At 44.6% G+C, this 16,412-nt stretch overlaps 1 protein-coding gene across 3 annotated transcripts in view; it reads right to left on the bottom strand.

The window, feature by feature from the left end:
- The window catches only part of TOX4 (TOX high mobility group box family member 4), a 43,666-nt gene that overhangs the window by 12,218 nt on the left and 15,036 nt on the right, over positions 1-16,412 (bottom strand). For all 3 annotated transcript variants that reach the window (XM_083144861.1, XM_083144853.1, XM_083144843.1), the window contains 4 exons: positions 5,785-6,027; positions 5,414-5,674; positions 3,960-4,187; positions 2,968-3,048 (listed from right to left, as the gene is read on the bottom strand). In XM_083144861.1, coding sequence (XP_083000987.1) covers positions 2,968-3,048; positions 3,960-4,187; positions 5,414-5,674; positions 5,785-6,027 — 813 coding nt within the window. The remainder of the gene's footprint in view (positions 1-2,967; positions 3,049-3,959; positions 4,188-5,413; positions 5,675-5,784; positions 6,028-16,412) is intronic.

A 16,412-nucleotide genomic window follows, 5' to 3' on the forward strand; every position in this document is an offset into this window, starting at 1 on the left:
AAAATCAAGTAGGTGCTCCTTCTATTATGAAGCCTGTGGTTTGGTCAACGTGCACACTAGGGCCACATATAGGATATTTTTGAAAACAAAAGAATTGGGGGAATCAATTTTTAGTCACATTTCTCTAGTAAAATGTACTGTGTTCCTTAGAAAAATGTATTAAAATTGCAAATCTGCAAAAAAAATGAAATTTTGAAATTTCACCTACACTTTGTTTTAATTCCTGTGAAACACCTAAAGGGTTAACAAACTTCCAAAATGCTGTTTTTCCATTTTTTCACGACATTTTGGTATTTTTCACAAAAAAACACAGACTGTATCGACCCAAATTTACCACTAATTTGAAGTACAATGTGTCACGAAAAAACAATCTCAAAATCACTGGGATAAGTAAAAGCAAAAAAAAGTTATCCCCACTTAAGTGAGACATGTCAGATTTGAAAAAAATGGCTCTGTCAGGAACGCAAAAACTAGCTCTGTCAGGAAGGGGTTAAGGATGCTGGAGTAATAATCGTCTATAAGTATAATACCTGTATTGTTATATTTATTATCCATGATACAGTTTCATCTGGTTACACTTATAAATAATATTCATTGATTATAAATCTGGACATTCGCTTATTGGTTGCGTGCGACATGAATAAATTAGATAGACTTTGCATATATAAATAAATGGACTTTCTTAATGGTCTTTCAACTGGACATCAAAAGACTGTTCACACATGTCATAACATTTGTTAACATCCTTGATATTGTAGCCAGAGAAAGTAAAAAAAAAAATTAAATAAATAAATGCGGGACTCTCGACTAGGGATGCCAATCCCGAGGCATTTTTTTCAATCCCGAGAATCGGGATTGAAAAAAAATGCTCAATCCCGGGATCGGCATCCCTAATAAGAAAACCACCCCACTCTCCCCCACATTGTCTTACTCTGAGCGGTGCAGGCGGCAGTGGAATGGACGGAGGCTGCTGGTGTGACACCGGAGGTACGGTAGGTTAGTCAGTGACACACTGGACTGTGCAGCCGGGAGAAGTCGGGCGGCAAGCGGGTTCAGTGCTGCGGCCTGCGCAGCGTGACCCATAGGTCACGCTGCGCAGGCCGCAGCTCTCCACCTCCGGAGTCACAACAACTCGCTCGCCGCCTGACCTCTCCCAGCCGCATAGTCACACCTGGTCACAGTGGAAGGAGGTGACATCTCAGTGAAGACTGGAGCTCTGGGACCAGTAGTACAGAGCAGCGGCGTGTTCAGTTGGCTGCACAGTGTGATGTGCAGCGTGACCTCTGACCACGCTGCGCGTCTGAGCTGCACAACCAGGACGGGAGTAGCTGGGCAGCGTCTGAGCGAGTGCTCAGACGCTGCCCAGCATTAACTAGTTTAATCCCGAATCCCGGCAATTTTGGGGCCAAATCCCGGGATTGGCCACCCTACTCTCGACTAATCGGAATGCACTAATGACAGTCACAGACTGTGAATTACAGATTGTACCATGCAAGCACGGTTTGCTTTAAGGCCATATGTATCATGAACTCTTTGCTTCATGCTATTTTTGGAAGACCTCAGAATCCATCTTAAACCTTACCACTACAATTGGCTTAGAAAAGGACAGCAGATTAACCCTTCGTTGCATACTGTTGCTAATTTGCTACATACCCAAATATCTCACTATAAAACACTAGAAGCTCAGACAGTCAACCGTTTCATGTTGGGGACTATTTGCTACAGAGAGTTTTTGTCAAAATAAATCTTTTAGTTTTTTGCCTGTGATATTTTTCATTATTTTTTCTTGTCAGTACAATACACAACAAGTATGAAAATATTTAAATAATAAAATAAATCATGCAACGAAGGATTACAACCAGGGTGCCCATCTAGTCTGCCCCTTTTAAATATGGACATCAAAAGTCAATGGTTAGCAAGCATCAATGTGCCCGATCCAATGGAAGTACTTTCTCTAGTGAATTCCAGGTTTTTGATGGTTGCAGCTTTGATACCCACGCAATGCTAACTATATGTATGCAGCTGCGGACACACTGAAATGATGCCTGCAGCTTAGTGCATGTGCGCAAAGCTCTGGCTGCTTTTGCATAGATAGTAACTACAGATGGTTATACAAATGAACGGTTTTGATGCAATGGCTAGTAACCATCACGTCCTTTGATTTGACGTCAGGCTTCTGATATTCATCTTTAAGGGGCCCATTTACTATTGAATTGTTATGTTTACCACTAAGTATTCCCTGAATGTATCTAGGACGGACTGATGCAGGAATATCCAATACCTGTTGTGATCCCTCCTGTCCTGCTCGCTGCCGCAATCTCCATAGCCCAATATCGGGCAGCATCACATAGGCTCCCGCAGCTACCGCCATTCTGAGATGGTGGTAACCCACTGTAGCTTATGGGTTACTTACCACACTGCTGGCGGGAAGTGCAGTCAACGGGGTCAGCAATGGCCGCACCCCTTTGAAGTTGTGAGATTGAAGATTTAGCTTCCCAATATATTTAGCCTGTGCAAATATAGAGCCAGCAATAGGGTTATTTGTGCCTAGTGACAGGCTGCTATCCCGTGCAGGTCTTCCTTTGACCCTCTACACACTTGCAAATCCTGGTTACTTGTGTATAGTATTGTGACCAAGGATGTCACAACCTGCAGCACTTTCTCTGCCTGCAACTAGCAACATACAGTAACAGCCTGTATGAAAGCACTCGCAGCACCTGATTTCCTGTACAAAACAGAATGAAAGGTCTGATATTTAATCTAATCAGCTCCAAACTACCATGAGACATGCGGTTTGAAAAATACCAGTTAGGAGCTGATTGTCTGGTCTGTTATCTCCCTCCACTTTAGCTCTTGTTAAGGCATAAAACATTTGGCCCACTATTTGTTAAATAGCTTAGTGAGGTTTTCACTTTTTACATATTATATGAAAAGAAGGTAAGTAGATTGTATGTTTATACTGCGTACCTGTGACATTTGGTTTTCCTTGTACAAAGCTAAAGCTTTCAAATATTCCTTCTTGGCTGCTTCAGTTTTTCTCTTGTAAACCTAGAGGAGAAATGGCCAGTGATTACTAAAGTATCCAGATGGTTGATCGGCAATGTCTAGGTTGACATGGTCAATAGGTTGACACAAGCAATAATCAACTTATTTTCCTGCTGTTTCACACTTACCGTTTGCAAGTAAAGAAAGTAATTTGGGCCGAAGCATGGCAAGCGAAGTGGACAATAATTTTATGGTCCTCGTGCTCAGGTGTCTAAATTGTCACCACAAAAATGTGAAAACTCTTTTCAACCATTTCTGTGTCAACCTAGACATTGTTGACCTAATATACTACATGATTGATACAACATCTACATATGTATAGTAAACACTACTGGAATTCTTTAATTTTCATGTCAGATTTCATACCACTCTAGAAAATCTATGTCATTAAATGAAATCTGTAAGCTAAACTGAGGGGCAGATTTATTAAGCCTGGTGAAATAATAAAGTTGCCGGTGATTAAACAGCAGCCAATTGGCTCCTAACTGCCATGTCACATGCTAGATTTGGTAAATGAGTTAGGAACGGATAGGCTGGTGCGTTATCACCGGATGCTTTATCACTCCACCAAGCTTAACATTAAGTGTTTAAAGGAGAAAAAAAGGTACTTCCTCATCTTTGCAGCCACCACTTATGCCAGTTACATTAGCCGCTTTCAGAATAGCATCATTGTCCGCTCACCACACTTTGGGCTTATGAAAGGTAATAGATGGTGGTGTGGACACAGAAGGGTGGCGTGGGCCCAGGGTGGTGCGCCGCACACTACATAAGTTCCGTAGAGTAAGCAGTGGGCGCAAAGATGAGGAGGTACCGAAAATAATTGAGGACATAGAAATGAAATGCAGGTTAGAACAAGATGCGCCCCCCCCCAAAAAATTTTTTACAAATAAAAAGAGGCATGATCGTCCAGTTACCTGCTTCTGCTCCTCACCAAGACTGTCCCACATAGAGGCCACGATTTTGGATACTTCGCCAAAGGTGGCATTGGGGTTTTGCCCCTTGATGGCTGCTTGGGTGTCACGAAAGAACAGTGCATATGCAGACAAAGGTTTTTGAGGCTCATTAGGATCTTTCTTCTTCCTTTTTTTGGAAGCTTTTGGTTTCTTTGGCTGTTCCACAACAATGTTCTTAGGAGCAGTTATCTGTAGGAAAATCAGAAAATGTAGCACTGTCATGATGCACAGTAAAAGGGCTGCTCACTGAAGAGAAGTATCAGAGTCACTGGAAAAATACTTGGGGTACTCTTTACCTAGAAGGGCGCCCGTCGTGGTGATCGCGGGTACATTTATGTCTGGCCGCGACGCGACCGACGCGATGCTCGCGATTTCCCATTGAAACCCATGTTAAACATGGAAATCGCGTCGGTCGCGTCGCGGCTGTCCATAAATGTACCCGCGACGCGATGCACCCGATTTCCCATAGGAATCAATGTTAAATGGCCCGACCGACGCGATTTTACTGTTAAATGCATCAATGGACCCGATTTGGCCATAGGAATCAATGTTAAATGGGCTACAGAGCCCAAATAGGCACAATTAACCCTTAAATGTCCCCCCAAATTTTTAACGCCACCCCACGATCCACGCCAACCCGAAGCGTGGCGAGCGCCGCGAGCCCGCGAGGGGCGGCGGTACGCGTCCTCCGACCTTTTCATGCCCTACTATCCACGTCGGCGTGGAGTTGAGAATAGAATAGTGTGGCGAGCGCAGCGAGCCACCGAGCCCGAAGCGTGGCGAGCGCAGCGAGCCCCGCGAGGGGACGCGGATACCTTCACAGTTATACGCGTCCCCTCGCGGGCTTCACAGGTGTCCGTGGCGACGCGGACACCTGTGAAGCCCGCGAGGGGACGCGTTTACCTGTGAAGGTATCCGCGTCCCCTCGCGGGGCGCGCTGCGCTCGCCACACTATTCTATTCTCAACTCCACGCCGACGTGGATAGTAGGGCATGAAAAGGTCGGAGGACGCGTACCGCCGCCCCTCGCGGGCTCGCTGCGCTCGCCACGCTTCGGGTTGGCGTGGATCGTGGGGTGGCGTTAAAAATTTGGGGGGACATTTAAGGGTTAATTGTGCCTATTTGGGCTCTGTAGCCCATTTAACATTGATTCCTATGGCCAAATCGCGGGCATTGAGGCATTTTACATGAAAATCGCGCTCAATCAGCCTTCTTAACATTGTTCCCTATGGGAAAATCGCGGTCATCGCGGGTAGCAGATTTTTATGTACCCGCGATTTACCCGCGATGCCCGCGATTTTTACCCCCGACGCCCGCGATTCCTATCGCTGGCGCCCTTCTAGGTAAAGAGTACCATACTTGGATAGCTACACTAAAGTAAAGGTTCAAATTAAGCAAATATATTCCTAAACTCACTCTTCTAAAGTCTTCCATGTCTTCATCATGTAGAGAGCTTGATGGGGAGGCAGTAGGGGAGAGATGATCCTCAGGTGACTGGACTGGAGGCAAAATCGTACCACCACCAAGGCTCAAGCCAAGTTGAGAGCTCAGCTCTGACTGGTCAATAGTAGTTAACTGAGTGTGAGCCAGAAGACCAGAAGAAATGTCTGCCATTGAGACGTCTATGGTGACTGGGGGGTTGGCGCTGTATGTAGTGACAATGGGGTGATCCAAATCCTACATGAACAAATAAAGACCATGTTAATTACCACTTGTACATAGACAATATGGAATCACACAAATCATGGTTTACTTCTATATGACATGTTAACAGGGAGGAGCCTTACCATGGCTAATCCAGCACCAAGTAGTCCCCCACTCTGCTCCATCACCTCATGTGCCATTTCTACTGGCATATCAAGAGTCTGTACCCCATACTGTGCTGCAAATCCTCCATCCTGAACTCCTGAAGGATCTCCAAGGTCATCAAAGTGACCAACCACATCTGAGACAGCCAGAGAAGGATCAGAATCTAGAGATATAGGGGGTATCTCAAACTCCTCATCCCCTAGGCTGGGAGTATGAAATGTCTGTATAGAAAAAAGAAAAACAAAAAAGTTGAGTCCATACCAATGATTTATCCAGTTGCATGATTACACTGTCTTCCCTTGCCACTATACCTTTTTTTATGCAAGCTAATACCTTGTTGGCCTTTGCTGCTGCTCCTGACTTTGAGCACTACAAATGAGTCTATGGGCACCCCCAAATCTTTCTCCATTAATGATTCTCCTAGATTTTCCTCATTTAAATAGGGTGCAAACAAATTTTTGGTCCCAAAATGCATAACCTTACATTTATCAGTATTAAGTTTGTGTACCTAAGAGACAGGGAACAACCCAATCTCCTAGGGGCCCTGGCGCTAATTGATGGAAATATATAATTATTAATGAAAACACCTCTTATTAAGTGAATTTAGAAAAAAGGGAGGTGTTCTGATTGGCTGCTGCAGAAGTGAGAAGTCTGCCAGACTTCAAAAAGTGGAAGAAAAAACTGTTTTTTTCCTCACACAACAATTGTATGTAAAGAAAGAACACGCCTTACTAACCTACAAATACCTGCTTGCTTTTTGTGCCTACTAAGCACCTGCATGAACTTCCGTGCGTGTCAATTTACACGCTAATTCAGGTCTATTTGGCTCTAAACCTTGGCTGCTATAAGTACTTTCATTATATCTACCTCAAAACGGCAATACACTGAAGGGACATTTCTACCCTTATTTCTATACCACCCCCACATCCCCGCTGGGACTCCAGCCTACGGTGGTTTATGAAATTCACTAAGTCTGCTATTTTATTCTCATTATACTGGCCCTATACCAAGAATTTTACTGTGTATCAATATATGCAATTGTGTCTATTATACTCCAATTTCAGTTGAATACCCACCTCAATCTTAGCATATTATTTGTGGTCTATGTTAAGTGTCAGTTACATTCCAGTTTTAGTTTAATTACCCACCTCAATTTTAATATTATTTGTAGTCCTATATGTATGTGTTTAGTGTTAATTATATTCCAATTTTAGTTTATTACCCTCCTAATCTTTATATTTAATTTTATGTCTACATAAAGAAATTTTACATTCAATTTCAGCGTGTCCTCTACTCATTTTGCTTGGTGTGCTTATACATATATATTTTTATTGCAATATTATTATCATCACAGTTCTGATTGACAGCGCAGTGTGTTCTTTCTTTACATATTTATCAGTATTAAACCTAATTTTTCCTTTTGCTGCCCATTCCTCCATTTTATTTAATAAAACACCATGAAAAGCCATCCACCCCGTCGCTCATCTGCTGGTAATACCATCCTTGTCTGATTTAATTACCTTACACCAGTGGTCAGGGAACTCGGTCCTCATTACCCCACACAGTGCATGTTTTGCAGGTCTCCTCACAGAATCTCAAGTGAAATAATTAGCTCCACCTGCGGACCTTATAAAATGTGTCTGAGTAATTAGTACACCTGTGCACCTGCTGGGTTACCAGCAAAACATTCACTGTGTGGGGTAATGAGGACCGAGTTCCCTGACCACTGCCTTACAGAGTTTAGTATCATCTGCAAAAATGGTTATTTTGCTCCTCAGACCATCTCCTAGGTCATTAATAAAAATGTTAAAAAGAGTTACATGTTATGGGCGAGGGTTGTACGACTACATTGCCATTCTAACAATTATGTAACAAATATTCTGCTTTGTGTATCCCCTTATTTTTGTATTATCAATTAAAAAGTTATGTTTCTAGTGTCCTTTCCAAATTACCAGGTACCTCAATAGCTTTAGATGTAATGGTCAGACTTGCTGATACTAGAACATGTGCAACTTCATCATTATACATGTATCTTAAACTAAAGCTTAAATTAGATAAACTACAAAAAGGGGTGGCAAAATTTTCTTTAGATCTAACCACGGGTCCACCTACCCACATGTCTTAATAAAACCTTAGTTAGCTTCCTACAAGGAAATGCAGCATAAACTGCTGCACAAAGCAAATAAAACTGCAAAAAGAAGACTACTACTGGGCACAGCTACCGACTCAAATGGTCTTCAGTGTGTTACACATGACGCAAATGTACTTCACTGTATGTGGGATTGCTTGGAAGTTCATGCCTTTTGGCCAACTCTAACAAGGTGCCAACACATGGTAAGATTTTTTTTTTTTTAAACGATATGGCCATTTCCGATCAATCGGAACCACCAATCGTTTAAAAACTTACTGTGTGTATTCAGTACCAAGCCTGCTGCTCTCTTCGGCTGGAGGAAAGAACAGTCATGAAGGATCATGCCCACATTGTTCCATTTTGTCCATGGCCCGGTAACCACGCCCCCCCCCTTCTCTTCTTGCAATGTATTACGCTGTATACATTATTTTGTCTCATTTGTATAGCAGTGTTATGACGTACTTACGTGCAGTTCTTTAATACATTTTTCAAACATATATTATTAAGGTGCCTTGTGGTACACCACTTAAAAATTTTCATTTGTGACTTCCGGTTCCTGCTTCCATGGGACCAGCAGCAGAGTGCTGAGCTCCCTGACCGCCCCGGCCAGCCAGCCACACTACGCCGCACAGGACGCCTCAAAACGCACCAGAAACCTGCAGGAAGCCCCTGCCGGCACCCCAACCCTGCCGATGCAGAAATTATTTGCCCAGGGGAGACTACAGCAGCACTGCCAGACTGCTGCTACGCTGGACGCCACATCCAAGATGGCCGCCGCCACACAACACTCGAGGCAGCAGCCACAAACAGCGCAGACTGAGAAGGGTGAGATGTCTGCCCAGCCCCTACAAGGTCCCACCAGCACCCCAAGCCTACCAATATCAAAATCCCTGCCCCAGGGGAAGCCACAGCAGCAGCGCCAGCCAGCTACAGCACAGGGCGCCACATCCAAGATGGCCGCCGACACACAGCTCACAAGGCAGCAGGCACAGAGAGCACAGGCTGAGGCAGAGGAAATGTTTGCCCAGCCCCAAGTAAGTGCTGGAGAGGCCCCCTTTATACCCTCCACCCAGATAGATATGTTTGCTCCCTCCCCAACACCACCCCTGGGTTCAGCATTATCTTATGCAGATGTGGTCAGAGCCAATACAGGACACTATAAACCCCATTCTGGATGCACACGCTGCTAAGCTGCAGCAATCTGTACAGGACATTAAGTCACAACTTAAGCAGGTCTCCAAAAGGGTTACTGCAAATGAGACTCACCTGGGAGAAGCTTTCCAGGACATCTCAGCTTTAAAAACCACCACGGAATATCTGCAGAAATCCTCCTATTCCATGCAGAATAAACTGGACGATCTGGAAAATCGTTCCAGAAGGAATAACCTCCGTATTATAGGACTCCCTGAAACCTTAAAGGGCCCTGACCTATATGCCTTTCTCTCATCCACCCTCCCTGATCTACTGAATGTTACAGAGGCCTGCACGGGCATAATCATTGAGAGGGCGCATAGGCTAGGCCCACCTCGCGATGACAGCACCAACAGACCCCGCCCGGTGATCTTTAAATGCCTCAACTTCCAACACAAAGAAGCCCTATGGATGGCATTTAGGCAAAACCGATCCCTTCAGTGGAATGGGAATAAGCTTCTGATTTTCCAGGACTTCTCCGCAGAAGTCACGAGAGCGAGAAAGGAGTTCTCCCCGTTATGTACCAGACTGGTAAAAGACAGAGTGAAATTTGCGCTACTATATCCCGCTAAGCTGCGTCTGTTTTCAGGAAATTCTTTTAAGGAGTTCAGTACAGTACAAGACGCAGAGGCCTACCTATTGGAGCAAGCCCAAGCCTCCTTTTCACCGGCGGGCCCTGACGACACCGAAACTGATTGTGGCCAGTGACTTCATCTGAAACCCACTACCTGACGTCCAATCTACAACTGCCTTATTGTCCACCCCCATCTCATTCATCAGGGGACACACATCTTAGTCACTCTCACGCTGGACGTGGGATAGTTACTTACTGGCCCTAACCTGGATTCGTCCCCCCCCCCCTCCCCGTGAGTCACTGGACTCTTTGGCTCTACGAGACTTATCCATGTGGACGGCAGCTTCCCCGATCACAGAACTTACTTAAGTTCTATTGCAAAAGTTCCAGGTTTTCTTTTTTGTGCGAATTTATTTTTGCATCTGATTTCCACCAGCTTTATACTGTTTGTCTTTCTTAACGTATATTGATAAGTATGTTATATTTAGCGGTTTTGTTTCGGCGCCAGTTGTGGGGCCTGGAGACCACGTTGGTCCCGACCTCAAGCTGGCCCTGAAAAATTATATCTTTTATGGCCGGGGCGAGCCTTGTGGCTCATGTATCTGTTTCGCTTCCCCCCCAGGGGGCATGGTACCCAGTGGCCGTCTCTGCCGCTGGGACTCCAGAAGTCTCTTTGTATGTTTTGCATTGTTTGTTTTCCTTGAGGAGCTAGGGTGCGGAGGGGAACCCACCTTGCCCACGCAAGATCTACCCCTTCTTACTATGTTAAACTTGTGGGTTCCACCTCCTACCCCCTGGTTGCTCCTATTCCCCCTCCTTTCCTCGTGTTCTTCCCTTCTGTCTTCTCCCCATGTCTTTTTGATAATATGTCTAGAGATGATCAGATTCATTTTAATACACAGTGTTCTGTGGCTCGGATATTGGGCGGTTGCACTGTATGGAAATTCGGTCAGCTTTTCCCACTTATTAGATGATAATGGCTAATTTGAAGGTGGTAACATTGAATGTAGGTGGCTTCCACGTTCCTTCTAAGCGTAAGAAGACATTGCTTTACCTTCATAAGCTACAGGCGGATGTGGAGTTTCTCCAGGAGACGCACCTAACCCCCCAGGAAACTTTAAAATTGAACACAATGGGTTGGTCACTTTTGGCAGCATCCCCATACAACTCAAAATCTAGAGGGGTTGTCATTTTAACTAACAAGAGCACCCCAACTCAGGTGCACTGCACTGTTACTGACCCCGAAGGTAGATGGGTACTCGTGGACGCCACCGTACACTCAACTAGGATCACGATGTGTAATGTATATGCTCCTAATACCTTTTCCAAACTGTTTTTTAGGAACTTGGTTACCCTGTTAACACCATATATGGATACTACTATTGTATTGGCAGGTGATTTCAATGTTGTGGCCTCCAATGTGCTAGATAGGGACTCAGTAGCCAAAACCAGACGTCCCCCCCCCCCAGCCATGGGATCCAATATCTGATGTCTAGTCTTCACCTGACGGATGTCTGGAGGGCTTACAACCCAGTAGAACGCGAATTCACATGTCTGTCTGCAGCACACAGAACACTGTCTCGAATAGATTACATGTTATTATCCACACAGGCCTTTCCCCGGGTTCAAGATACTAAAATTGAAACGATCACCATATCGGATCACGCTGCATGCTGGCTCACCTTACACTCTTCCCAAGACAGGGGCACATACATAAACTGGAGATTCCCTAGCCACCTAGCTAACTCTACTAAATTTAAATCCCTACTTGAATCCACATGGATGGACTACAAACAAAATAATGAATCCACGTCCATTGCCTCCCCCCTCATGTACTGGCAGGCATCTAAACCTGTACTGCGGGGTGCAGTAATCTCCTACACCTCCCACTTGCGTAAAGAAAAAACTGCGCACTATTTAGAGGCGCAGGCATCTTTAACGGCAGCCTATCAGATTTTTAAAACGTCACCAACCAATGCAAACAAAATAGCGTTTACCCAGGCCAAAGCGATATTTGATGCCCTTCTGACTAAGCTCGAGACTAGGATCTCCTTCCAGACCCAAAGCAAATACCATAGATTTGGAGGTAAATCCAATCGGCTTATGACTAATCTACTACAGGGCCAACACCCCCCTACCACTATCACCGCCCTAAAGGATGATACGGGCACCCTTCATCATAAAGGAAGCGACATCTCAGCGGTCCTACATAAATTCTACTCGCAGCTATACACCGCCTCACCTGTAGACCAGGCTGGTAAAACGGCCTTTTGGGCCTCCACCTCAATCCCGACCCTAGGGACTGACCGTGCCACCAGATTGTTGGCAGATATTTCGGAGGAAGAGGTATCTAGGGCAATTGGTCTCCTTAAGCCAGGAAAGGCACCGGGCCCTGATGGCCTGACAAGTGAGTACTACAAATTATTAGCTCCCAAACTGGTTACCCCATTAACAACCCTCTTCAACTCTTTCCTCAAAGGCACTCCTCAACCCCCATACTTTAATTCGGCACTCCTCAAGCTTATTTTAAAACCCGGCCGAGACCCCACCCTCCCCTCATCCTACCGACCATTATCACTTCTAAACACTGATTACAAGATCTACACGAAAATTCTAGCTGATAGGCTAAAAATTCTACTCCCTGAGATCATTCACAAGGACCAAACGGGCTTCATATGGGGCAGACATTCGGTCTTAAACATTAGGAAGCTCCTCACAGTCATGCAATACCACCAGTCATTGAAATCCCCATCACCTCAGGCCATCCTCTCCCTAGACGCCGAAAAGGCCTTTGACATGGTCTCCTGGGACCATCTTATCACCACACTGCAAAACTTTCAGTTCCCAGAACCATTTATAACCGCAATTATGAATCTCTACTCCCAATCTACATCCCAGATTCTGACCAATAATTACTTGTCTCCCCCGTTTAACCTGAAGCGAGGCACTCGACAGGGCTGCCCTCTCTCCCCACTCCTTTTCGCTCTGGCCCTAGAGCCCCTGGCTATTAAACTAAGAGCCTCCTCCGCGGTAACAGGAATTAAGGTTGGAGCCAGAGAGGTGAAGCTAAGTCTGTTCGCAGACGACATGCTTCTTTTCCTATCGAACCCCCCCAAATCCATCCCGGAAGCCATGGCAATCATAGACCATTTTGGATCCTTCTCGGGACTCAAGGTTAACTATGAGAAATCCTGTATTCTACCCCTAGCCTGGCCCCCATCATACCCCGATTCCTTCCCAGCATTGAGTCAGTTTAGCATTTGCACGGCCCCTATGAAATATTTAGGCATTATGATACCATTGCACCTTAATGCACTATACACTTCCAATTTTAAACCTGTATTGCAGGCCATTGCAAAACTATTAGAAAGATGGCACACTCTCCCTTTATCCCTCTATGGCCGAATCACGGTGATCAAAAGTGTAATTTTCCCTAAATTGTCTTACCTGCTGCAAATGCTCCCCCTCGCCCTCACTAAAGCAGATCTTTCCCGTTATAATACTATGGCCAATAAATTTATTTGGATGGGGAAAAAAACAAGAATGCCCCTTACCAGGCTGTTCCTTCCTAAAGCTGAGGGGGGATTTGCCTTACCCCAAGCGCAAAACTTCTCCCAAGCCGCCCACTTCAGATACGCCACAGATTGGCTTCTGAACAAGTCGTCATACACCAATGAAAACCTGGAACGTGCCCTCTTCCACCCTTTTGCTCCAGCAGCCTTGCTCCATACCCCACGCACCAAGCTTCCAAGCGTTATAAAAGACAACCTCCTTTTCAAAGAAACATACACAATGTGGATCACCATCCATAAAAGATTTGCTAGGAACCCAACTAGTAGCCCCCACGCTACGTTCTGGGGCAACCCGTCCTTTGCCCCAGGTCTAAATAATCACTTATTTCTGGAGTGGCGTCAGAAGGGCATCGCAGCTATCTGCAACGTTTTTGACCCAGGTGGAAAGATTCTCTCTTTCACAGAACTGGCCGACAAATTCCATCTCCCGCGATCCCAATTCTTTATGTATCTGCAAGCCCGTCACTATGCCCAGTCTTTACCCCCACCTTTTACATCCCCAGTCACCACAGATCCTATCCTTAGTCTACTAGCCCCACACAACGTCCTGGGCTATAGAATAAGAAATCTATACCAGTCACTCATTATACTCCCAAGAGACAAGCTCCTCCAAATGTTGGAAATTAAGTGGAAAACTGATATCCCCTCACTCCCACTGACCCAATCATTACTAAAAAATCTCCCCACCACTCTCAAACACTTGCAGTCTGCTTCTCTTCAGGAAACCCACTTGAAATTCCTTAACAGGGCCTATGTATCACAGCGGCAAAGGAGTCACTTTGTTCCGGGAGATCTGGGTCTCTGTCCTAAATGCAAGATAGTAGGTGCCACCCTTTTCCATAATTTTTGGGAATGCGGCAAGATTAGAATTTTCTGGAGGAAAGTCCTGGGTTTCCTGAATACCTTATTTAACCTGCAACTCACATATGATCCCATCCCCATCCTTTTCCTTAACTTTAAAAATTGGACACTTGGACCGCATAAAAAAAGGATAATACCACTTCTTAGCTTGATACTGGTCCAGTCTAAAAAACTGATCCTGACCCACTGGATCCACAGGGTTACCCCGTCGCTTACGGAGTTGAAACACTCATTACTGAAAATCATGTATTATGAACGTCAGGCATCCCTACATGACATTGAGAAAGGTGTGATTCGTTTCTATGCTAAGTGGGACTTCTTTATTCAATCATTAGACCCAGAAATACAGTCTTCCATTCAGAAGATTTTCGAAAATACCACTTGGATCATGCTACGCCAGATTACATAGTATTGATCGTACTCTGAACCCCCCCCCCCCTTTTTCTTTATCTCATAGTGAATGCTGTATTGTCTCATTTATTTGTCATCTTCCCTTCCTTGTCCTCCCACCCCCCTTTTTCCCCTTCCTCCCCTCTTTGTTCGTATATGTTTAAATGTTCAGTTGGCGGTTTATGGCCAACGTTATGTTATGTTGGAGGAAAAGTCCAATTTGAAATAACGGCGGGAAATGAACCACCGTTACACGGTAGGGTGCCACATATGTGGTCACCCCTGAGTTACTTCTCCATCTCTCCCTCCTAGCTGGACCTGTATTAGTCTCAAAACTTTGTACGGTGGCTTTGTCTACTACCGACAAGTTATGCTTTAGTAATTTATATTCATAGTTTGCGAGATAAGCAGACCGGAGACTGTGTGCAATGCATGCCGGAGACCTCTTCTGATGTAACAGTTTACCTGTATTTGTATTTTATTATTATTTGTTTTGTTTTCTCTATTTTCAAAAAAAAACTACAATAAAACGTTTATAAAAAAAAAAAAAAATTTTCATTTGTTGCAACTCTGTTCCCTTGTCCCCTGCCAATTTTAACCCCAGTGCAAATGAACAGCCTACAAGCACTGTATCAAAATCCTTATGAAAATATAAGTAGACCACATTTACTGTGTTTCCCAGGTCTTCATCATAGAAGCTAATTAAGTTAGTTTTACATGAACTATACCTCACAAATCCATGCTGATACCCACTAATAATTTTATTGTCCCCCAAGTAATACTGAATGCTCTAGGGTATATTTACTAAGATGTGTATCATACTTCACATGTGATGTTGCTATGGGCAAACAATCAGAATCTACTTCTTATTTATTTAGTACCCTCTAGAAGATAGTAGACCGGATCTGATTGGTTGCCCATAGCAACAGCACATGTGAAGTAGAATACACATCTTAGTGAATTTCCCCCTTTGTCTGATGACAGACTTACGGGTCTATTATTTCCTCTGTGTGCGTGTTTTACTACCCTTTTTAAATAACGGCATAACATCTGAAATTCACCAGTCCTTAAGGTGCCCATACGCGGTGCGACAGGGCAGTGCGATGAGATGCACGCTCCCGTCACACATCTCATCACACAGCTCAAAAAGTATCTGCTGCACATTTTTGTACTAGATCTCATCTCATTGCATTGCAAAACCTATGCGATGCGATCTAGTCCAAATTGTATACAATAATTGTACCGTGTTAGGGCACCTTAAGGCACAGAGCCTGATGAAATAGAATATGTGAAAATTAAGTATAATGGCCTAGCTATTTCTGAGCTGAGCTCCATTAGTAATCTAGGTTTGCATAGATGTTTATGGACTTCTTCCTTGCAAAAACAAGTATTAACTAATGGGACATTATCACTTTTGTAATGTTCCCACCATATGTTTCTCTGTAGTAAATATTAATTAAAAGAAAGCCTCCAGTTACTCTGCCTTTTCCTTAACCAATCTGCTTTCCTCACTCCTTAGGGGGACGTAAACATTATTTGGTACTTGTGTAGTATCACGGCGCCCATCGCATCGCAGACCATAAGGCATGCGATGGAATGCGATGCGATGGAATGCGATGCGATATCGCGCGATGTTCCCCAATGTCATACAATTTTACAATTGTATATGGCATACAATGCGATGGGATGTGATTATAACTTGTATAAGCACCCTAATGGGTGCTTACAATGTTAAATGAACCCCCACGCCACCCCCCCAGTATAAATGTCAACCCGAAGTGTGGCGAGCGGCGGCAACGACCTTTTCATACCACCACTATCCACGTCGAGTTGATTTTATAAAGTGTGGCGAGCCCGAAGCATGGCGAGCACAGTGTGCCCCGCGAG

This window comes from Crinia signifera, chromosome 1 (genome assembly GCF_055691185.1).
Source record: "Crinia signifera chromosome 1, ASM5569118v1, whole genome shotgun sequence".
In the NCBI taxonomy this organism is placed as follows: Eukaryota; Metazoa; Chordata; class Amphibia; order Anura; family Myobatrachidae; genus Crinia; species Crinia signifera.